Source organism: Belonocnema kinseyi, chromosome 6 (genome assembly GCF_010883055.1).
Source record: "Belonocnema kinseyi isolate 2016_QV_RU_SX_M_011 chromosome 6, B_treatae_v1, whole genome shotgun sequence".
NCBI classification, from domain to species: Eukaryota; Metazoa; Arthropoda; class Insecta; order Hymenoptera; family Cynipidae; genus Belonocnema; species Belonocnema kinseyi.
The window spans coordinates 91,003,994-91,028,474 of NC_046662.1; the positions used below are offsets into that span (position 1 = coordinate 91,003,994).

Below are 24,481 nucleotides of genomic sequence, written 5' to 3' on the forward strand. Positions count from 1 at the left end.
GAAGTAGTTTGTAATGGATTTCGTAAGCCGAAAACTAGTAACATTGTGCATTTAGTAATTAAGATTGTTTAAACAGTTGTCAACTGTTATTGATGATGTCATTTCCTAGACATGTTTAAACGATTAATTTTAAACGATAATGATTACAAGAAATATAGATGCTGAAAAGAAGAATAGTGATCAAGGTAAGATATGATTCTAGAAAAGATGGTCCGACCAAAACCTTCTTAACCTACTTTAGAAAAAGTTCCACTGTGAAGTGGAAACTGTTAAGCAAGGCTAGGCATGAGAAGTGAATAATCAATTGTACCAAAGGCAGAAAAGAAGATATTTTCTTGAAAAGAAAGAAAGTTCAAAGCAATTGTATAATTTTAATAGGATATATAAAATCAAAAAATAATAATTGTAAGTAAAACATTGTGTGGTCGTAAAAGATTTAAAATGAGAAATGAGGACAATGTTCAATTATCCAGCAGTGCAAACATCAAATTCAATATTGCGTCTAGAAAATAGGACATTGCAATTCGTCGATGCTTGGTACGGACTCGCCGCAATACTAAATGTGAAATTTTCTCGTAAAAAAAACACTTTCCTTAACACAGACAGCATACTTTCACTAAAATTTGAGTTAAAAACTGCTTAAAAGACTCTGCAGCAAATGTACATGAAATGGCTTTCGGTCGATTTTGATTACACCTTGTAAAATTGTAGTTCTCAATGTCTACATCAAAATTGTTATGGGGCACAAAGTCCGAAAATGGACAGTTTTCGAGTTATAGAGTTTTAAACATCCAACCCTTTTAAGAAACATTACCAAATATTTCGAAAACTGCAGCTCTGCGAAAAAATGTTCCCTATGGAAGTTATTGGGCTCTAGTGGGGAAATGCAAAGAAAGTCATGGCCCTAATACACAGGTCATTTTTCAAGGTCATTCAATGTAAACTTGTCATTTATTGCTGATATTCAGCCAATGAAGACAAGATATGAAGAGGAAATCAATATAGGACTCATAAAGGCAAGAAATGAGAATGACTTAGTCGACAGCCAGCCAATTAGGGATCGTCCACAAATTACGTAAGATGTTTTTCTTTTGTTTATATCGTTGTGTCCTTCTCAACTTCACAGCAATTTTATGCTCGTCTTTATTCAAACAAAAGAAAAACGTCTTACGTAATTTGTGGACGATCCCTTAAGGCAAGTCATGAGTGCGATTTAGTCATTATTTAGCCAATGAAGGCAATACATGAGTGAGATTTAGTCATTATCTAGCCAATGAAGGCAAGATTTGTCCAGGATGTTGTAAATATCTAGCTAATGAAGGCATGAAATGAGCCTGATTTAGACAATATACGGCCAATGAAGGCAAGTCATGAGTGCGATTTAGTCATTATCTCATGATTTTCCTTCATTGGCTGGCTATTGACTAAGTCATTCTCATTTCTTGCCTTTATGGGTTCTATATTGATTTCCTCTTTATATCTTGTCTTTATTGGCTGAATATTAGCAATAAATGACAAGTTCACATTAAATGACCTTGAAAAATGACCTGTGTCTGAAAGCCATTTGAGACCTCCCCGTTCGAGGCGAATAACTTCCATAGGGAACATTTTTTTCGCAGAGCTGCAGTTTTCGAGATATTTGGTAATGTTTCTTAAAAGGGTTGGATGTATAACCCTCTATAACTCGAAAACTGTCTATTTTTTGACTTTGTGCCCCATAACACTTTGGTCGAGACATTGAGAACTACAATTTTACGAAGTTTAATCAAAATCGACCGAAAGTCATTTCATGTAAATTTGCTGCGGGATCCTTTAGGCACTCTTTATGCCAGTTTTCTGTAAATTCGTGATTATAACTAATTAGTTTCTAAGTCCTCCTTGTTAAGTATACCGTGTAAGCAAATCTCGCTTAATCGGAATATTAGTTTTTGCTGCTTTGTACACAGTTCTCAACAGCTTCATTAGTTTCAAGGGTGCATTCTCTGCAAAGAAATGTAAACTTTCTTCAACATTATACTTTTCTTGACGTAAACTATATGCACATAATCAGTCGTCCAAGAATAAACTGCCATTTATTATTTTTACTATTATGGGCGCTTATCACGAAAGTGTCCCACGCCGGATCGAGTATTACAACAAAATTTTTTCTCGCTCTTTCAACTTTTTGCTGTCGTAATATGTTCTCCGGATATACAAAAACATTATCCTGAGTTGCGAAAAATTCAGGGTGTAAAGTGGCCATTTTAAAACACAGACAAGGACATAGAAAGCTGCGGAGACTACTTGCTTCGGAGGTTGCAAAAGGTATAAAATAGATAATTATTAGAGGTTAGAAGGGAGATCAAGCAAAATCCTCATGATATGACGGAATTTTATGTAATGACTTATTTTTTACGATGGTAGCACAATGTACAAGTTGTCAAGGCTTCGGAGACTACTCCGAATTTTTACTCGCACTCATTTTTTTTAAATTGCTTTTTTATAACGTGATAATTCATTATCAGTGAATAACTATGAGTAGTATCTTGAAGTTTAAATCCAGACCTTCAAATTTATGTGTTATAAAGTACAATTTGTAGTATTCTAAAGTACTTATTAAGGTCAACTAGAATGGTTTTGGATTTTATGCAAAATTTGAAGACATAATGTGAGGCTTGTCTAAAGTATGAAATTCACAGATTGGAAATCTAGTATACTGATTTTTTGTTAGCATTTAATCTATATTTCAATATAGCATAGCTACGATATCAAACAAATGAGTATCATTTACTTAGATATTCCCCGAAGGTTAAAAAATCAGGTTGGAGACACTCGAAAAAGGCTTCGGAAATTACGTATTTTGAGCCATGTACTTAATATAAAAATTGAAACTGGTCAAAAATATTTTTATCATATTGTAGACATTTTTTACATCAGAATGAACAGATGCAACTATCATAAGTGAGAACCGCCGCGTTAGGCTGAGTTGAAATGAACGAAAATGACGAGGACGCGCGGAGGTAAACTTCCATGAGAACCGCCCATATAGGTCAAACATCTATCGAATTTTGGATAAATGCCCGAGTAGACATGATGAGATAAAGAATATTATAAAAAATACAGTGGAAAAATAAGAAACGGTCTGAAAGTGAACCAAGAAATATTTAAGAGGAAAACGAAAATTAATTCAAGTTAATTAAAAGTTTCTAGGACACAAATTCTTAATTCAAGTTGTGCAAAACGTTTATTTAAGTTTTCTATTCCTAAAAAAGGAATATAGTTATACGGTCCAAATATTTGAAGAAAATAATTTAAAAATTCATTACGTTAATTAACCGTTATTCAATCGATTCTTTTGTAATTAAAGTTTTCTTTTTTACATACACGTTTCGGTTAATTGATTGAATATTTCAGTACTTAATAAAATCATAGAAAAGTTGTGTCATTGATTATATTTAATTCATTATTTTTTGAGAATAATATTATAATATTATTAAAATTATATTAACCTTCGTAATTAACCATGCCATCTCCATCAAGATCCGCTTCCTTGATCATGTCGTCGACCTCTTCCTCCGATAGTTTTTCTCCCAAATTCGTCATTACATGACGAAGTTCCATCGATGAAATTAACCCATCATTGTTTTTGTCAAATACTCTGCAATCAAAAATATGGAATACAGTAATTGACAACAATTTTTTCATATATAAAATTATCAGAAAAGTTTGGGCACTGCTTTCTTTTTTAACTTTTATATACATTTTGAAAGCACTTTCAATTAAAGATAAAAGGATACCTAAAGGCCTCACGCAGTTCATCTTCACCATCAGCACCTTTCATTTTTTTCGACATCATTTGAAGAAATTCATTAAATTCAATGGTTCCATTTCCATCCTGATCGACTTCATTCACCATGTCTCGTAATTCTGTCTCTGAAAACCAAAAGAAAATGCTCAATAATTAATACTGAAATTGCTTATTTTTTTAAGATTGAATGTAAAAACTTTAGTGAATTTGAGAAATATTAATGAATTGGCGAGAAACGAAAAATTAATGAACTCATCTTCCTGAGATTTGATTCGCGACCTTCATTAAAATGTAAATTAAAAAAGTTTGATCTAGAATTTATTTTTAAATTTAAGTTTAAATAATATTGAAATTTAAAATTAAAACGAATCCTCGAAGTTGAAAAACGAATCGTTAAGGCGTTATTGAAGTTGGAACTTCGAAAAATCGTTTTCTGAAAAATCGCATCTAAACTTGGTGATTGCCATAAGCCCAGTAATAAGCGTTGAATTCAGAAAAATTAAAAATTTGTATTCCTATGAATACGCGATTTTGCCTCCGTCTAAAAATCCCCAATAGGAACAGAAAACGTGCAAATCCTATTCCTCTCAATCGACTTAGTAAAATTTAAAGAAAGCATTTATTCAGCCTATTTTTCATTATTAAATCTTTTTATAACTTATAAATTCGAAAATATTCAAATTTATATTTGTTTATATTTTTATGATTTATTTAAACGTCCTAAAAAATAGACCAAAGAAATCATTTTAAATGTGTGAATTAAAATAATTTTAGCTCTGGAGAGGCAGACTTACAATGATTAAAATTACATTTTCAAAACTTATATTCCACATGAAGGAATTAATATAATTTATTACAAATATTTTGTGAACATATTAGAAGGAATTAAATAATCTCAAAATATGAAGACTTTTGAGGAATAGAAGACATCTCTGTGAGGTTACCATTACAAGGAATTAAATATATTGAAAACACGTTCTCTTTTGGTGAATAGGAACCTACGCGGCGGCCGCTATGGAAATAGAAATAAATTAGTCTCGGAGATATCCTATTCTTATAATGACATTTAGAAAAGATAGAAAAATCGCAATTCATAATAATAGAATAATCTTCACTTTTACGCTGAATTCTGAAAATATTAATTTTCCTCTATTCAACGTTTATTGCCGGAGCACACGTGTTATATTTTTTCTACTAACATGAAATATACCTATTTCCGCATACTTTCTGGATATGATTATAGTCCCAATAAATTCACTATAGGTCCCAGTATCATCCCCCACTTAAATTCAAAAACAATCATTTTTGACCTCAACTTAGAAAAACGTAAATATATCTGCTAAATTAGAACCGGCCATAAGGGCCCTTTTCATGCGGACACTCACAAATATATATCAAAGTTGAAATTCGAGGTTATATACTAGAAAATGTTCATAAGTAATTAACCACAGTTACCTTATATCAAACTAGCTGTACTTTTTTACTGATTGTACGAGCCAGGGTAATAATTGCATGAGCACTTTGCTTCCAAATTAAGTACACACATGGTATTCTCCTTCGAAAACGAAGCATTTATATAATGATTAAATAATGGTATTTAAATGATTGATTTCTTTAAAAATTATAAATTAATAAAATTGTATTATTTTGTAGCCGAATGCAATATTAATAGAAATAAATGCAACGCGAAAAAATAGCGTATTGGGATTCTCAGAAAGCATCATTATATTGGAAATCGATAAATATGCAGATTGGCTACCCTTGCTTAAAAAAAGTTAAAAAATGCCTCGTTTGCAGCGTTTTGAAATTTTCTAGAGTTTTTCCATCAATTCTTTTTCTCAATTTTAATTGAATTCACCTCTGTTTTTGAAAAAAATCAGAATACCTGTTCAAAAAGAAAATATTTGTCGAGCATTTTAAAACTTTCCAATGACACAAATGCACTAGGAGAAAAATGGTTACGACCCAGGATTAAAATCCGCTCAGATACCGCGGTAGCGGAAGCTGCAGGAGAGCTCTGATTAGTTGCCAGGCGAATGTGAGCGCATCAACCAGAGTGTAGTAACTACTAATATATGATTTCAAGCATGTTCGTTTTGTATGGAAGAGGAAAAAAAAGGAAAATCTTTATTATAAATCTTTGAAATTGCCGCAAGTTTGCGGGCGACAGTTTGAAACAATTTAAATATTTCCAATTTACAGGTCTCTCAAAACAAATAGATTGAAATTATTATCGAATCTTCTAAAACTTCGAAATTTTTTGTTGTTGAAATTATTCACGGGTTTCCTAAAATTTTTTTGGATCTTGCAAGATTAAAAAAATGGTCTTAAAATCTTACAGATTCTTTTTCCACATATTTAAAAAATCTTTAAGACTTAAAATTAATCTCATGAAATAAAATCTAGACTATTTCAAATGTACCCAGGAATCTTATTGTAGGTACCGGTAATTCTTTTATTACCTGTACTGGAAATTTGTTTCTAGCGTTACCGAAAGTACTGTTTCAATTAAGTTATTCTTATTTTTGGTCCATCATTTCATTTTCCACATTTTTATAAAAATGTGAAAACTTTCCGCATAACTTTTACAATGCCCTGCATTTGGACAAATTTTTGGCAAAGTTGCCTAAACCGGGACGAGCTGCCGCTGACTGTCTCCGTTTCGGACACTTGAACGTGAGTTGCGAAATTGCGTTTCCATTACTGAGATGGTCACTTTCGCCGTGTTTTAAATTAAATGTCGCAGTATTATGTTAGTGATATATTAAAAATATTGTTTATAAGACACAACTTTGCTGTTAAATTGATTATTTATTTGAAAAAAAGTTGTTCAGAGTAATTTATTGAAACCTCCAATTCTAACCTCAAAGTTTTCCAACTGCTTAGGTAAATATCCGTGTAGAAATTTCCCTAATCATATGAATCATATAAATTAATCATATGAATTGTATATTATTTGTGCGAATTATCTAAAAGTATTTTATTCAATTATTTTCATAAAGAGAAAAGAGAACCAATTTTTAAAGTATGTCGAGACGCTTGAAAATTTGTTCACGAAAATCCTTTTTTTTATATATTTTTATTATATTAAAACAATATTCGTAATTTCCTTTGATAGATAAATTGTATTTTTCTTATCACCATCAACTTTGTAGATACCTGCCCTGGCGGACCGAAGGAACCGAATGGAGCCTCTACAAAGTACCCGTAAAGACCCCATTGGGTCCCCATTCGGTTCCTTTTTAAAAGTCTAAAAAAACAGCAAGATCAACTTTTGAAGGTGACTTCAAGCGCATCCATAATAGCTCAAGTAGTATGTTGCGCCAAGTTTAAAAATAAAATTCTCTCTCACTTGCATCGCAGCGTTGTTGTCTGAGGCTTCCACTGTGTGGCGCTAGCCTCCAGACAAAATTCTTAAAGTTATCGACGGAATGCTTATTAAATGCCCATGTAAATGACAGGTATTTTATTTTTTAAATTTTTCAACGCTGCAGAAAAAGTATTGCGATTGCTCCATGAGTTTCTAATGCAAATTTTAACGCAGAATCAAAATTTCAAAAATTTAAAAGTTGATTTTGCTGTTTCCTTTTAGTTTTTTAAAAAGGAACCGAATGGAGACCCAATAGGGTCATTACGGGTACTTTCTATAGGCTCTATTTGGTTCTTTCAGTCCACCAGGGTGGAACTATCAATTTCATGGAATAGTGCATATAAATTCAAAAATCTGGAGCTAACCTATAAATAAATACGTCACTTTACAATAATATCGGACATATTTTGTCACTGAAAAGAACAAGAACGGCATTTACTTGCACAAAAGACCCCATTGGGGCCCTAACGAAGGCCCCTAATATTAATTGGAAAATAATCAGGATTTTTGTAATGGGCCTGAACAAATTTCCTTTGACGGCCCCTAACAATTTTGCGTAACCAAACTAGTACGGCCTCTAAAAATTTGTCCTATGCGGATCCTAATAAAATTAGGGAAACCCCATTAGGCCCTCAACAACACCCCATTAAGATTTCTACACGGGTAATGTAATATAGTATCTCATTAGTTTAATTTTTCAATAAAAATCAGTAAGTATGCTTAAAAATGTAATAGTATAGATTTATATGAAATATTAATAAGATTAATATTATCGATTTACTTTTTAAGATGAATTAAGTAAATTAACTTTTCTGTTGAAAATTTATATTTCATATATTTTTTTATTTCTTGACTGAAAAAATTTTTTTATTAACATTTGAACTATTTTCTTGAAAATTCGTCGTTTTGGTTCAAAAAGTATATTTTTAATTATAAATTTCATCTTCTTGAGCAAAAATGCAACTGTGGTTGAAAATTAATCTGTTTAGGTTGCGGCTTCAGTAGTTGCATTGGAAATTCGTTTTTTAAAATATTAAGTCGACTTCTTTCAATATGTAATTAAAATATTTTTTGGTTGAAGTATCAACTATTATATTTTTTGATCAGAATTTTCCTTTTGGATAACCTAATACTTCAATTTTCTAACAAATTCTTGAATTTAAAAATAAAAAAGACTAATTTTCTACCAAAAAAAGATTAATTCTTATAAAAAAGATATAATAGTTGATATTTCAAACGAAAAATGTTTTAATTATAAATTAAACATGACCTGATTTTTTGAACAAATAAGATTTTTGATTAAAAAAGAAAAATATTGTAACCAAATTTTTGAATTTTCTATCATAATAATATCATTTTCAACAAAACAGTGACATTTTTCTAAAAAAATATAATTTATAATTAAAATGATAAATTTTTTTACCCAAAAGACGAACTTTCAACAAAATAGTTGGAATATTAATCAAAGCAGATTTTTCGGTCAATAAAATTTTCAACCAAATAATAAAATTTGTAACAAAAAAATAATTTAAATTGTTTCAATACTATTTTGAATGTATGCATTAACTTGAATTAAGATGAATTCTAATTCAAAATTTACTCCCAAACAGTTTAATTTGCAAGTAAGTCGATAATATTGATATATAATATTAAATTTTAATGCATACTTACCAATTTTATTAAAAAATTAAATTTATGAGTTATTATTAAATTACTTACCTAAGCAATTAGTAAAATTTGAGGTTAGAATTAGAGGTTTCAATCAGCCCCATGCCACTTTTCTAGAGAGCTGTGGAAAATGATTGTCATTAGAGTTGACGGTGTCCGTGTGGCGACGCCAGCTATGCAGTTGACCTAGAATTCAAATATTTTAAGGCGAAAGTGTTAAAAAAAATGTTTTTTAAATACAAATAATTTTCAGATAGTTCTGGGTAAAAGATAATAATTCATAAGATATTTTATTACCTTCTAAATAAAAAATAATTAGCGAAAATCGTAAAATTCACTGCTTTTAGACGTAAATAATTTTAAACATCCGAAAAGAAAAACGTCTAAATTTTATAATATTTTTTATTGTATTATATAATATATACATATAACATAATATTTATTCTATTTATTAATTTAAATTCATTTCGGATTTCCAAATATTTTAATAAACAAATTATGTGTTTTAATGAACACAATGTGCTTCCTTATTTATTATTATCATATGTTATTTCAAGTTCAAAAAATGAACTTTGTTAAAAATAATTTATTAAATGTAGGAAAGTATGCTAATGTTAATTATAACTGATTTTAGAAAAGAACTCCAGGTGAACTTTCGAAAAAAAATATTTCGGGTTTTCTTTATTTGACAATAACAATTTAGAGTTTAATGTTTTCCTTTTTCTTTTTAGGTAAAAGTTGCAATTATTGTTTAATTCTTATGCTGTATCGCTTATTTTATTCCACAACAGATTTTCTGTAAAGCTCACTGGTAGTTTTTATTTATTTTTTATTATTTATAAAAACTTATTGCTTAAAAAATAACGATTTTATAATCCTTAAATAAAATTTTTTATCTAAAAACGTATCGATGAGATTTTCAGAGAATTTTTTCAGGGATAAAATAAGCCCGAGGGCATTAGAATTGAATAATAGTTGCAACTTTTACCTAAAGTGAGGGGGAGAGGAACATTAAACCATAAAAACTATTGTTAAATAAAAAATGAAAATGGTAAAATATTTATTTTAAAATTTGACCTCGAATTCATTACTAAAACCAGTTATAATTAACAATTAAACATTTTCCTCGATTTTATAAGACATTTGTAACAACGTTTATTTTTTTGCTTGAAATAACTTTGGTCATTAACATTAATTAATTCATTAACATTAATTAAATTTTGTTGACTATGTGTAATTTAAGTTAATTTTTTAAAACTTGAAAATGTTTTAAACTAACATTTTTTTTAAATTGTGAAGAATAAAAAAATGTAGTGGAATCTTCCAGAAAATAACTTTAAATTTTACTAATAATCTAGAGAATATTTTTTGATTTTCTGAAAACCTTTTTTTATAATTATCAAATTAAGCGTTTCTTAAAAATTTTTTCAATATATCTGGAAGTTCTAAATATCTTTTAAAATTTTTCGAATTTCTCTTAACATTTTTAATTTAATAACATTTTTTAATTTTTAATTTGTCTTCAAGACTCCAGGATTATTTTTTGAAAATTTTTTGGAAATACCTGGAAATCTTTTAGAACATGATCCTAAACTTAATTTTTCACAATAAAAAATCATTTAACATTTTTCTGGGAATCTAAAGAAAACATTTTTACAAGTTTAAAAATAACTTGGAATTGTTTGAATAGCTGAAAATATTTATTAAGCATAATAGAATTTCTTTTGTTATTTTGATTCAATTTTCGTTGAGAATCCCTTCTTCAAAATAAAGAAATCATTTAAAATTTTACCAGGAATCTTAAGACAATTGTATTGTTCTCTTAAATTTTTTTCTCATTTTTTGTTCTAAATCGTCAAAAATATACATTTCGTTTTAAATTTTTCAGAATCTTCTCAAGATTTTAATTATTTTCGATTATTTTAAAAACTACTGAAACTTCTACAAAAAAAAAAAATGTAAACAAAAAAATTGTTTTAAAATCTTTCCAATTCTTTTTTGCTATATTTTTAAAACTTTAAAACTGAAAATTAACCTTTTAAAATAAAATCTGAATAGTTTTGAATTTTCCCAAAGTCTTATTGTCCGTTTCGTAGCAAAATTAACAATAAATAAAATTTAAAAAAGGTACTATAAAATTATAAAAATTCATAAAATTTTACCCACGATAAGCTTGATTCTATTTATTACATTGCAGTCATCCAAAACAGTAAAATAATTTATGTCTTCATTAAATTTTTCTTTAAAAGACATAATTCAATCATTTAGAACGAAAATAAACATTTATTAATCATTCTTTTCTGTAGATTCGGTACCTATGTTGCGATTTCTTATTTAGAATAAGATCTTTTAATTCGTGTTTAATTTAAAAACAAATATAGTGAAAATTCCCTTTTCCTCCTAAATCTTAAGCTAAATTTCATGAAAAGAGTTATGCCGAAAAGAATTTTTTTAAAATGAATTCATTAAAATTAATTAAATTTCTTTACAATTTATAATTTTAGTTCATTTTTTTAAACTTGAAAATATATTAAGATGCAATTTTTGTATTATATAAAGTACAAAGACTTTGATTTGGATTATATTAAATAATGTCCATTATTCGCAGTTAATACTAACAATATAACAATATTTTTTAAAGAGAAAAACTTGAACAACAAAACAATTTTATCCCGACTTACAATTAAAACAAACGCATTTCACGACTTTTGTTCAAAATTTCAACACTGCGGATATTTGATCTAAAAGCAGTTTTTTCAGTTTTCTTTCGTGTAGAAAATGAAAAATGTCGAAAAGATCATTCAAAACATTAAAAAATGATTAAAAACTGTCAGTAAATTACTTTTAATGTGTTATTAAATTCAACGTTATTATTTTGTCATGCATTTGCAACGATCATAGGCTATTTGCATAGCTGGCGCCACCACACGGCCTACGTCAACACATTGTACATTTTTAATTCAGAGTTCCAGGGGGAAATCCTTTATATTAAAAAACAGAAAAGTCATCTATTAATTTAAAAACCGATTTGGATGGGTTGAACAAGAGTTATGCTAATATGATTAATTACATATAACGTAGCTGTTTCATGAATTCTGTTTTTCTTTTACTTTCTATATTTCTGATGTAATTGTGACAGATATTTATAATGTGTTTACAACAGATTGGCCTACTGACCCTCATTCGATTCTCAGGTTTAAAAGAGAGAGCATCTGTTCGTGGGTGCTGTCAATTTCTAGCACTTAAATTTTTCTTGCCTTCATAAGGGTACTGTACGAGTACCGAAACGTTGGTAATGCAAATTTATTTAAATTATCTTTTTTATTTCTATTTTATTGTAAGTTGATGGTAATAAAAATAAGGAAGACGAAAGAAAGAAAAAGAGAAGGAAGAGGGTGTGGTTAGCTGCCTTCTCATTTTTCTTTCCTCTTTTTTATTTTTGTCCGAATATTTTATTTGATTTTTTTTTTGTTTTTTTCAGGTTACAATAGGATTTTTGGTTTTCGTTTATTCGTTGTGGTCCAAATTTAGTCGTTGGATTCTTGTTTTGTGTAACAGGATTTTGCATTAATCCATTCTTGCACAGAAAAAACTAAGAATAAAATTTGTTGCAGGAAATTTTGTAGAACGATAAAGTTTTGATTAGCCAATTTAGCGTCTTTAAAAAAACATGTGTTTGTCATGGAAAAACAAAAGAAAGTTTGACTGATATTTGTGTAAAGTTTATCCTGTGAAGTTAATTTTTGTTGCAGAGAATCTTTCGTCGGAAATCGATGTAAAGTTTATCTTCTGTTTTTTCTGTATGCCTTCTAATGTATTCTGTAATAAATTATAAGTAAATTTTGCCGTTTTACTTTGATAAACTCCATTGGATTTTCTTTGTCCCAGTATTGGCTTCTTTGGTGTCCCACTTAAGGATATGCCCCAAAATTCGTGTCCCGCTGATAGGCGATCTGACTAGCTTAAAAAATATCCAATTATATTGATTATCTATAAAATAAATAATGTATTTTTTGTCCTAATCGATTAAATAATGTCTTAGCCATTTATTATACTGATTCTTGTACCAAAATTCCAGTTCCCCATTTAAAAATTGTGTCTATGTGTTTTATCTTTTCCTAACTGTCCTAGTAATGGTCAGGTTGCCTTAGTCCCCTTATTTTAATGAGAAAAAAACATATCAAAAAAAAATTTTTTATCTTCGAATTGTAGACAGATTTTCGTATTTTGCAATGAAAAAGAGAAACAAAACATAGATATCACACTTACCCCTTAGTCTGATTTATACTCTGTTCACCAAAAGGTGCTTCGTGAATAGGAAAAATGCAAATCAAAAGATCAGTTGACACAGTTGCGAATTTGAGTCTAAAATTATTCAGCTTTTTTGAAAATAATTGATTAAAACAATAACTGATGGCAGCAACCATTTTCTTAAGAATAATAAGAGACATAATCATGACGTTTGAATAAAAAAAGTTATTAACTAATTTGTGTTTTATTCCAGATTTTCTGTTTATTGCATTAAGCGATTATATATTTATTTAAACCGCCGTAGCATTTTGCACGGTATAAAAATTACACATTGTATATACAATGATTATACCAGTCTTTTGAAATTTTGTTGTTATAGAAACTACTTATTTTTATAAGTATAATCAATTATGACAACACCTATTACATCAAATTCTTTATAATTGTAGAGACTTCGGAGATCTTAGCAAACCGAGGAACAGACAATTTGGGTTTTGTCTTTTTTATTGATTTTTTGTGGTTATTATTTTCTCAATGTTTCGAAAATGCTTGAATTAAATTTTTATGTATGTAGCATTATCTTCTTTAACATTACCATCATTGTACATCATTTAGTGGAAATATTTTAACTTATTTTTTTAAGAATAAAATATTTTTTAATTGTTTCAAATTTTTCTATAACAATTTGGCAAACGTTATACCAATAACAAAATATCGTTAGTGAGTATAAAAATTTACTTGTTTAGAAAATTGTGAAACAATGAAAATAAAATTATTATTTTCTTTTAAAATTAAAACAAATGAAAACATTAATGAAAATTTCGATAAAAGAACGTAAAATTATGGTAATGTGAATAGAGATAATCCCACATGCATAAGAATGTAATACATGTATTTTTAATAAAAAGAGAAAATAAAAACAAACAAAAAAATCAATTAAAAAGACAAAACGCCAACACGCCTGTTGGGTAGCTATAGCAGCGCTACAAATTTGGAACTTTTGGGAAGAAATTTGAATTGGAATTCAATTATAACAGAAATCTGATAATAAAAAACTAATTTTAGACCTCAGTATAATATTTTGAATTAAAATGAATTGATATTTACTGCTCATTTTTATTAACATTGCTCAAATAACTTTGAGATACCAAATAATTCACGTTTCAGATGGTGCTGCTATCAAGTTAAAAGAAATACCCTACAGGCGTATAGGAGACCTCTTAATTATATCCGATAAAACATTATTTTTAATTTTATGGGATGGTTAAAGTAAGGAAAAGGGTTAAGATGTCGGTAGTTTTAGAGGTGCAGGAATGAAATTTTAATGACAGTTATAATTAATTTCATTTAAATTATTGGATTTAAATACGCTCAGAGATTTATTATTTTCTTGCAGAAACTACTTTTGATTTTTGAGAAAAATTGTGATTACAAATTTTAGTTTAATTACAAGCAGCAACCAGTTAATAATCCTCCCTCATAAAATGCATTAAACATGCATCGAATGTAAATTAGTGAAAGTAATATCCTGGAAGAAATTCTGAATGATCTACTCAGTGCCTCCGATATTTTCAGAGTATTTCTAGAAATTTCTTTTAAGACCATTTTCTTCGAAAGATAAATTATTTCAAATTGTGAGATGTTTATACAAAAAAAAACTTCTACTAAATTTATGATGACATAAAACAGAATCGCATCTAAGTATTGAAAAAAGCCTAAAAAAAAGCTTAACGTTTATTTGTAGATTCCTTGCTTTCAGACATACCCGATGGTCTTTGTCCTAGGGATCGCATGACAACACCCAACTCTGCCATCGTGATTGTGCCATCTTCATCCTTATCGAAGAGCATAAATGCCTCTTTGAATTCTGGAAAAAGATGAATTTCAATTTTTTAAAGTTTGTGATGAGTTAATTAGAAGCATTTTCATATATTTCGTGATAGTAAAAAATATATAAATTAGCTTTCACTGATGAAAGACCAGACACCATTACTTTTTTTAAAGAACAAATGTATGTGGGACGTGTTTAAACATCACGCCTTTTTTAATTTTGGATTAAAATCCAAAATTTAAAAACTAAAGGATGCCGTGAATAGAAATTTTAAAAATGAGTCATAATTTTAGGGAAATACAAATAAAAATTTGTTTCCAATTAAAAAAATCACATTGTAGCATTCTGATTTGACATGGAAATAACTCTTCTTATATGAGAGGCGTATGAGAAAAATAAAATACTCCCACTCGCTTTTGTGTAGCTTCGCATGATTCAGTATTTTAGTTTATAAATCAATCCCTCCCGGGTAGAAATTATTGCCCCTTTATTCCTAAACTAAATATTGGCTCTTGCGAGGCCGCAGCCAGATTTTCTATCTAGAAAAATCTAGGCTTTACCTCTGCTGGCCCTGGACAGGTTATTCGCGTGTGCTACTTGACTTAAATGATGTATATACTTACTTTTTGGGAACTTTAAACTATATAAAGACTTTATTTATGAAGATATGGTTTAAAAACGATTTCTATCAATTAATTATTTTCTCGGGGGACTTTGTAAATCCCTCGACAGGTAACACGGATAATACAGCTGTGAGTGAAAAATGAAGTTGGCAGTAAGCTCAATATAATTCGACTTCGATAAAGCGAAGATGATATGGTGAACTCTTTGTTCTTTAGATTCAATATTTAAAAATGTACAGAATAATTGAAAAAATTTAAAATAACAATAAATGAAAAGAATATGTTTCTGAATGAAATTTTTTTTACAAAACATGCATAGTATTCAATTTTTTAAAAATTTTCAAAAAATCGAGTTGTTAATGAAAAGAAAAATTCAAAGGAAGCTTCGTGATAAATCATGCAAATTATGGCTAGATATTTTTATTCGGTTAGGAGAGAATTTAGGGGGAAATTTATTTTTTTATTCAAGGCGCACGTGTTTTTAAATTTATTTCTTCACACACTTTTTATACAATTATCGTTACGTAGGCCGTTATAAATTAAGATTCTTTCTCACACGAATAGCGAAGGCATTGACTCCGTGGATACCTGTTTGGAGTTTGTGGCTGGGGGTATTTCTTTGTGCTTTTGTGGTTTAAAAGTGGAGAGTGTTTCCTTGTACTGTCTTACCAACAAACACTGACTCGCTAGCGTGTGATCAGCTGGTTCCCGCAGGGCCGTGTCCAGTAAAGTGAAATCATTGTATACCGCCTGTTGACATGGGTCGTTTTAAAGCTCTTTTGTCTTCTAATAAAGAAGACACATCTTTAATAAAAGCTGATATGGCTGCACTGAAGGGTTCAGTGGTCCGGATTCAGAACAATCTCGAGCTTCTGAGAGGTGAGGCAGAGGCCCTGAAGATTCGAAACGAGGAACTCGAAAAGAGAAATGCTTTGCTAGAAGGGGATGTTATACTCTTTAAGGAGGATATGTTCCAGCTAAGGAGGGATGCCTGTGCTAAGAACGTAATCGTTCATAACGTGAAGGACTCGGATCTCCTAAACAGGGATCCTGCTGCGTCGGTTCGGGAAGTGTCCTCCAAAGATAAAGTGGATTCGGTGGTGGTAAAATCAGACACCCGCTTAGGAAAAAACCGAGGTTCCAGGCCGTTTTTGGTCAGGTTGGGGTCGTCATCTCAGAGATTAATTATATTTGATAAATGGAAGGTTTTCTCTACAATGGGTCTTTCGATAATTAGTGACAGATCGAAACTGGAGAGGATGGAAAGAAGGGTGCTCATGAAGACGAGGAAGAGTCTATAGGACCGTGGCTTTGAGGTCTCAATTAGGGGTAGAGACTTAGTATCTGACGGAGCAACTCTATCTAAGGAGGATATCCGATCCATGATGTCGAAAACTCCCATAAATTCGGCGGATACATTTTTTGAGGTGAAGAGTACCACCAAGAAGGAAAGAGGTAGGATAAAGAGGTCCGAGTTTGAATCACCTTCGGCACCCTCATCTGAGGGATCTAATCGTTCTAGAGATGGGTCAATTACAGACTTTCAGCCCGAGAAACATAGTAAAGTAACTACCGAAAAATCAACCCTCCGAAGAGGTGGAAGAAACTCTCGTGAGGAGAGTAAACAATCCTTTACTAGAAGTGGGAGAGGTGAGGCCTCGGATCGTATTTTGGAATGCGCACGGTTTTTTAAATCTAAGTGACATTTCGATGTTTCAGTTGGACTCGGATATCCTGTGTGTAAGCGAGACGTGGCTATCAGAGCTTCCTGTGGTCCCCCTTTCCTGGATTCCAAGCCATGAATTTTTCACAGCCAGCGCAACACGAGTGAGTAAATTTGGCAGAGGTAGCGGTGGTTTAGTGATGTTTGTAATTCGGACGACTTCCGCCTTACAATTTGCAGTGGGCCTGATTTATGTTAAGCCTGGTTTGGATAAAGATGTAATCTGCCAAAATTTGGACTCTGTTCTCGCGCAGTTGGAGGAGGTATGTCCCTCTGTACCTGTAATTTTGAATGGGGACTTTAACGCACGAATTGGGGCTTTAAATTAGGTGTCTGAAGAGGCCGTTCCACTGGAGGTAGGTGCAAGCGCGACGAGGTCTGTGTTAGACGGTGTGGTTTGTAAATGGGAATATGCTTTAGTCGAATGCTTAGAAGCACATGGTGTTGTTTTCCTTAATGGCAGATTCCGTGATGATTGCCCGGCTAGCCTCACTCGCCTTTTCTCCGGGAGTGGGAGTACCGTCGATCTCGCGGCTTGCATTCTCCCGTCAATAGGAGTAGTTGAAGATTTCAATATTATTCCCATTGCTACGCGTTCGGATCACCTCTCACTCTGCGTAGAACTGATACCTTTGCATGATGGAATGGCGAGAGGGTTACAAAGTCAAGGGGTACGGGTGTGGTTGTTGGTGGGAAAATGATTTGTAGGGAGTCGAGGAAGGGGCTCTTCCTTGATAGGTTGGTTTTTGTCGCCCTTATACGCAGGGATGGTACACAAAACGGCCTATATTGCTCTTTTAAATTCAAAGAAGGTGGCCTGCGAGAAGGCTTTCAAAAACTCTCTTGAAGCCGCCAGAGGATCGGCGGATTTCTTAATGGTAGTTAATCTCTTTAAGCCTAGGTCGGCGGTTGGCAATAACATTAAGTTGCAATCATGACAGGAACTTGCGAATGGTTTGTATCCCCATAAAATTACTCTATACCTCCTCTGGACGGTGAATACACACCTTCTGTTAGATTTTCCGATTATTACACGTAAAATCGAAGTGGCTATCAATAAATGTAAACCGGGGAAAGCCCACTGCTAGGACGGGGTTCTGGCGGAATTCTGGAAGACTTCTTTCTGAATGGAGGCCTGAGGGCAATCTCAATTGATCATCTGATTGAGGTTTTTCTTCTGGCCTATGCTTATGACATCATGTTGCTTGCTGACTCTCCTATTGATCTTTATAGGAAAATAAATACCCTTACTGAATACTGTAAAATAAACCATATGGAAGTCAATACATCTAAGACGAAGACCATGGTCTTCCATAAGGGTAGGAAGCCTTCGATTCCGAATTTCACGTTGGATAGAAATGAGCTGGAGATGGTTAGGAAATACACTTACCTAAGCAAAGTATTCGCGAGCTTAGGCACCTTCGCTCTGGCCCGTATCAAAAGGGTGGCTGCTGCAAAGATTGCGATAGGTTCGACGTTGCAGGTCCTCCGAGCGTCCAGGTCGGATTGTTGGCGCACCAAACATATCTTGTACTAGAGGCTTTTCTCTAATGTTTTCTTTTATGCCATAGGAATTTGGGGGTAAAGATATTGTAAAGAGGTGAAGATCATTCCCACTGCCTTTTTCAAAAGAGTTTTGGGACTCCCTATACATACTCCTGGGTTTGAATTTAGACTGGAGCTCGGTCGAGTCTCAACAGCACATAAGATCTTAAAGTTTGCCCTCAACTGGTTGGAAAAGATGCTGGGTATAGACGAAGAAAGGCTTCCCAGAATAGGTTTGAAACGCCTTCAGACTATGGCAGATTCTGGTGCGGCAACCCACAAGTTCAATTGGGTGCTGCAGGTTAAACACATGCTCTCGTTGTGTGGGGCGAAAAGTTTATGGCCTGATTTAGACGTGGTAAGTTCTCAATCCAATGATGAGATCATTTTAACTAAATTTGAGGCGTATCTTCGAGACTTTGATCTGAACAGGTTTGCGCAGACTTCGCTTCAAGTGCTATCTTATCTCTGGATAGATCGAATTCGGCAACAGTACTTTGGCGCTAGGATTCCCTTTAAATTTTTAAGACTTCTCGCTCAGACTCATCTCATAGGCTCAGTTCGGGGTAGATTTTCCATAGGAGATCTTAGTTTTATATTTGTGGCAGATCAGCTTTGTTTAATCTGCAACAAGGGCGTGAAAGAGAACTTACTTCACCTTTTAGCGGAATGCCCGATGTATAGAGACCTAAGATCGGATTGCTTTGCATCATCGGTAGACCTTACAGCCTCTGTTGCGTTCTGGATCGCTTTGCTAAATGCGTCGAACAACGCGGAGTTGTGCCTTGTTGCTAGATACCTGTCTGGCGTATTGAAAGTCAGAGCCCTTATCATGTCTCCGTAGGTTCAGGTTAGTCATTTAAGTTAGTTAGTTTATTTTAATTTCAACCTCTTTGCACAGGCCACGGACCTAAGCAAATATCGCAGCTGTATTGACTTTGGAACCATGTCATGTATAATATGCTGTTGTTAAATAAATAAATAAAAACTCAACAATGATGAAATAATAATTCAAGGTTCGAAAATTATTTAATAAATCCATTAGCTTCACATTAAACCCCGGAATATCAAACGGTTGCATATCATTCTGATTGTCAACTTTAAATCGAGCTGATCCACTTTTGCGGATCGACAATTAATATTTACACCAATTATTTAATATCTGTCGACTGGCAGTTGTTATAATTTTTAACAGATAGTTGAATATGCTACGAAAAAAAAATCAATTTTTAACCAAGTAGTTGAATTTTCGAGATAAGCAGATACATTTTCAATTAAAAATGGACTTGTTAAATTTTCATTTAACAAGTTAATTTTCAAGTAAAAAATACGAATTTTCAACAACATAGTTAAATTTCCAGCCTAACAAATAAATTTTAATTAAACTAAAACGATGAATCTTTAACTAGAATAAGTAAATTTTCAGATGAAAAATTTATTTTCATAAAAACGAATTTTCAACAAAGAATGGCATAGTTGAATTTTCAGTTAGAAACTCATTTTTAACAAAAGAGGAAAGAATCTTCAACAAATGATAAAACGTTCAACCAATATTTGAATTTCCGGCACCAAAATGACGAATCCCCATCAAATCGAAATGAATTTACATCCAAAAGGGATTCTTCAGTTAAAAAAGAAAATAAAATTCAACCAAATTGCTGAATTTTTAGACCCAAATGAAAAATTAGCCAGCGATTTAGATGGGGCAAATGTCACGGAATTTTCGGTACGATTAGCCCTCTCGGAGGGTGACGGATATTGTTACGGAATTTTCCGTAATACTAGTTCCAGTCGTTTAAGAAGTTAATATTACGGAAAAAATGTGATATTAATATGAAGTGTAACATTGTGTCAAATTGAGTAAATTTGTAACACTTCGGTATCGGTAAAAAAATACACTGTGACTGGTCACAGAAATATTGTTGGTCAAACCCCTACCTCTTTCCAATGTTTCGTACAGGGCTGAATGGCACCTCTGTGGTTGATCACTGAATGTCAACCATGTGACTGGTCACTGAAGGAATTTTGGTCAAACCCCAACTCTTTTCCAAGGTCTCGTGGGACTAATAATAATGTTGGTTAAATCCACACCCTTCTTTGACATCTCGTGAGGGGGGCGGGGGTTAAGGCGCCTTTATGACCAGCCACAGAAATAATGTTTCCAATACCCTTCCCCTCTTCAACGTTTTGTGGGGGGCAGAATGGCACCCCTCCCTACCGAAAATTCCTATACTGGTTCCTATATAGGATCCTACATAGGATCCTATATGTTTAAACTATATGTGCCACCTATAGGAAATGACATAGGATCCTATATAGGTGCCTGTGTATGACACTCCCTAAGAAGGCACCTATATAGGATCCTTAATAGGATCCTATGTCATTTTCTATAGGTGGCGCCTATAGGTGAAACATTAGGTTCATATGTAGGATCTCATATCGGATCGTATGTAGGTCCCTACACAGAAACTTATAGAGGAACCTGTATAGGAACTTGCAGTAGGGCTGTGATTGGTCGCAGAAATAATGTTTTCAAACCCCTAACCCTTTCCAACCTCTTGTGGGGTGGAGGCACCCCTGAAACACCTTTGTGATTTTAGCCTTGAAATTTAAATTTGCTGGTATCTTCACTATTGTTTCATGATCACAGTCTCAAAATAGATTATTATAGTGACTTTTAAATTTATCGAAGCTACTCTCTTCTCGGAACTTTATTTCCAAATGGAAACTTGAAAAAAAAAACAAATATACCTTCGATCACTTTTGATTATGGTGTAAATTAATCTCTTTGATCTCTAAATCTTTTACGGAAAATTCCGTAACTTTAGCCCCAACTAAGTCGCTGGCTAATTTTACGAAAAATGTCGTAGGTTTAGTCACTACCTTGAAAATATGTATTCTTAATAAAACATAAAAGAGTAGACTTTTCAACAAAAAATAAAATAAAAATAGTTAGCATATTGATTAATAACTTATGCATAACGATGAGTTCGCGGTTGAGTCGATGCTTGAAACTGAGATTATTGAGGTCATAATACCACAGCAACTTGAGCTTCTGAGGCTTAAGTCGAGCGGGAGCCGGAACATCCGCGCACGCTGGTAACGCCATCGCCAATCGCTGGGAGTTTTATTAATCCTAGCTGCACAGTTTGTCTCTCCGTGTAGTTGTATTTTAAGGCATAAAGGTTAAATTTCGACCATAGGGATTAATTTTCAACCAAGAAAATTAATTTTTCACCAAAAAATTCCAATTTTCAACCAAGTGATTGCATTTTGAACCAAAAAAGATCAAACTTCTACTAAGTTTTATGAACTTTTATACCAGCAAGGAGAATTTTTAACAAAGGGTTGAATTTCTAACCATGAAAGATTCTTCAGTCGAGTGGGTTACAAAAATATCAGGAAACGGATCGGGCTAGTAGGAGGCACCTGAACTTGTTGGGTGAGCTATGGAATGGTTTATTTGTAACTGTAATACCAGGCAGTAGAAGAATGAGAATTTACCTAAATGAATATAAAGGACACTGTAAAACACTAAATTTAATAGAAGAAAGAATAATGTAGCTGATGGTTTGAATGGAAGTGGGCAATGAGAAAAGCTCAAAGCACTTTCCGGTGATCCCGACATTGAAACTTGCAGGTCTAAAGTGCGGTATCGGGAAGAAGAAAGGAAAGAAAGAAAAGAAATTGAAAATGGGCAGGTGGGAAGAGTTAAAATTAAGAGAGGGTAGAGACAAAATAGAAGACGAGGAGATATGGGAGTATGGAAATGGAAAGAATAGACACGCTGGTGAATCAGGCGATTGCAAGGCTGAAAACAAAATCAGGCTTGAAAAACGAAGTACCAAGTTACGGATGATTAAGGTTCAAAGAAGAGATGTGGAGGATTTACAACAAGGTGCCTGAGGGATATCAAATTTACTTGGAAGTGCTTAGAAGGGGGTTGGAAAGACAGGTGGAAGAAAAGAGGCCGTTCCAAAAATGCGTAACGCTTCTTCTTGGCATTTTCGGCTCCTCCTCCCATGTAACGCTTTTTTTTATAGTAAGCGTGTGTAAGTTTAACACTGGCGTAACACTCGAGGTGAACCCTACCCCCCCCCCCCACTCCTAAAGGCGTTACGTATATTATGAAAAGGCCCAAAGGGAAGTATAATGTCGCCCGCAACCGCTTCTACAATTGAATTTTTAATTTCTTTATTTATGGACTAAATTAAATAAATTAAATACTAAGTTTTATTTTTTTAACTAAAATGATAAATATGTAATTGGAATAGTTGAATTTTCGGTTAACAAATTAGTTTTTAAACAAAAAATAAAAACAAATATTACACCCTGAAAATTACTTTTTGATGTGTAAACATCTTAGACCTGAATATGGGGAGTCGCGCCTGAGTCGAGTGAAACCACTCGTAAATGTAATGCAAAGTTCCTTCACTCTGAAACGTTGGAAGATACAAGGTTCTGACAGACTAAATTTCGTAAAGTATTCTTCTACATATTGATATGAGTATGAAAAAAAGAAAGTTATCAATGTTTACCGAAGATGTTTACACATAAATCTGTCTTGGGTCGTAATTTAGGATGCACGTTATCTTTCTATCTTTCTAAGAGTATTTCTATAGATTTACCTAGTGCTGACTCTCACTTCTGAAAGATTTATGTTTTCTTAGGACCAACAGGTATTTTTTAAGAAAAGTTTTAATTACAGGTTGGGTAAAAAATTCCAAAATTACCATGTAGGTTATAAATCTCTATGACTCTGAAAATGTTTTTTTTACTGTTACAAAGTACTGCTTTAGATTTACGTAGTTTTATGAATCATTAAAACTCAATCATTTTTGGAGAAAAAATTGCAAAAAATTTCTTCGAAAGTTTAGTTTTGAACTTTCACTGTTCATTGTAGACGGTCGTGACTTCAATGTGCCATATAAAAAGTGATATTCAATATTTGTTAATCATGAAAATGCATGGCTGGCATTTGATCTAGAAAATGGGATGATTTTGATGCGCAATTTGCTAATGAAATAAAAAGTTCGAAATCTGTATAAAACCGTTGTATATAATTTTGATACAATTTCGGGATTAAATTGATCAACTGGCATTAATTGAGCTCTGTGATAAATTTAAGAGAATTTAACAAAGTTGGAAAGTAATACATTAAAATATAATAAATAAGCAAAAGTAATTTTTCAAATCCCGAAACTCTCAATACATTTACAGTCAATCATTGATTTAGTTACCCTCCATCTAATGTTTCCGAGAATTGATGCCGCGGTGTGTGGATGGGTGAAAGGAGCTGCGGGGGGTTGTGTTTCTCACTCATGCGTGAAAAACAGGAGCATTGCTGTAATCCGCTTGTCTTAATAGCCTACATTTTTAACTGCAGCATGACATTCCAAAAAACACGATGGCGAGATTGCCTCGATCAGCAGTGGGTCTCCGATGCCTACTGAAGCCGATGGGACTGATCGGATCGGATTATTTTCTGCGATAAAATGTACTTGTCTTTGACACTGACAACAGCGGCATATGACAGGCGATGAAAAATGGCAGCGAATATGTGTTAATTTTAATCCGAAATGTTATACTACGGTTTGAAATTAATTATTTGCTATACGATTTCTTGTTCATATTTAATTAAAATTCAACTTTCTTCCGAACTGCAGGCTCTATCGTAGCTACC

General features: G+C 32.4%; 1 protein-coding gene across 16 annotated transcripts in view; it reads right to left on the reverse strand.

Annotated features, from left to right (window-relative positions):
* Nucleotides 1-24,481, reverse strand: part of LOC117174134 (neo-calmodulin-like) — a 338,301-nt gene that overhangs the window by 6,308 nt on the left and 307,512 nt on the right. For all 16 annotated transcript variants that reach the window (XM_033362928.1, XM_033362929.1, XM_033362936.1 and 13 more), the window contains 3 exons: nt 14,842-14,943; nt 3,777-3,912; nt 3,489-3,637 (listed from right to left, as the gene is read on the reverse strand). In XM_033362928.1, coding sequence (XP_033218819.1) covers nt 3,489-3,637; nt 3,777-3,912; nt 14,842-14,943 — 387 coding nt within the window. The remainder of the gene's footprint in view (nt 1-3,488; nt 3,638-3,776; nt 3,913-14,841; nt 14,944-24,481) is intronic.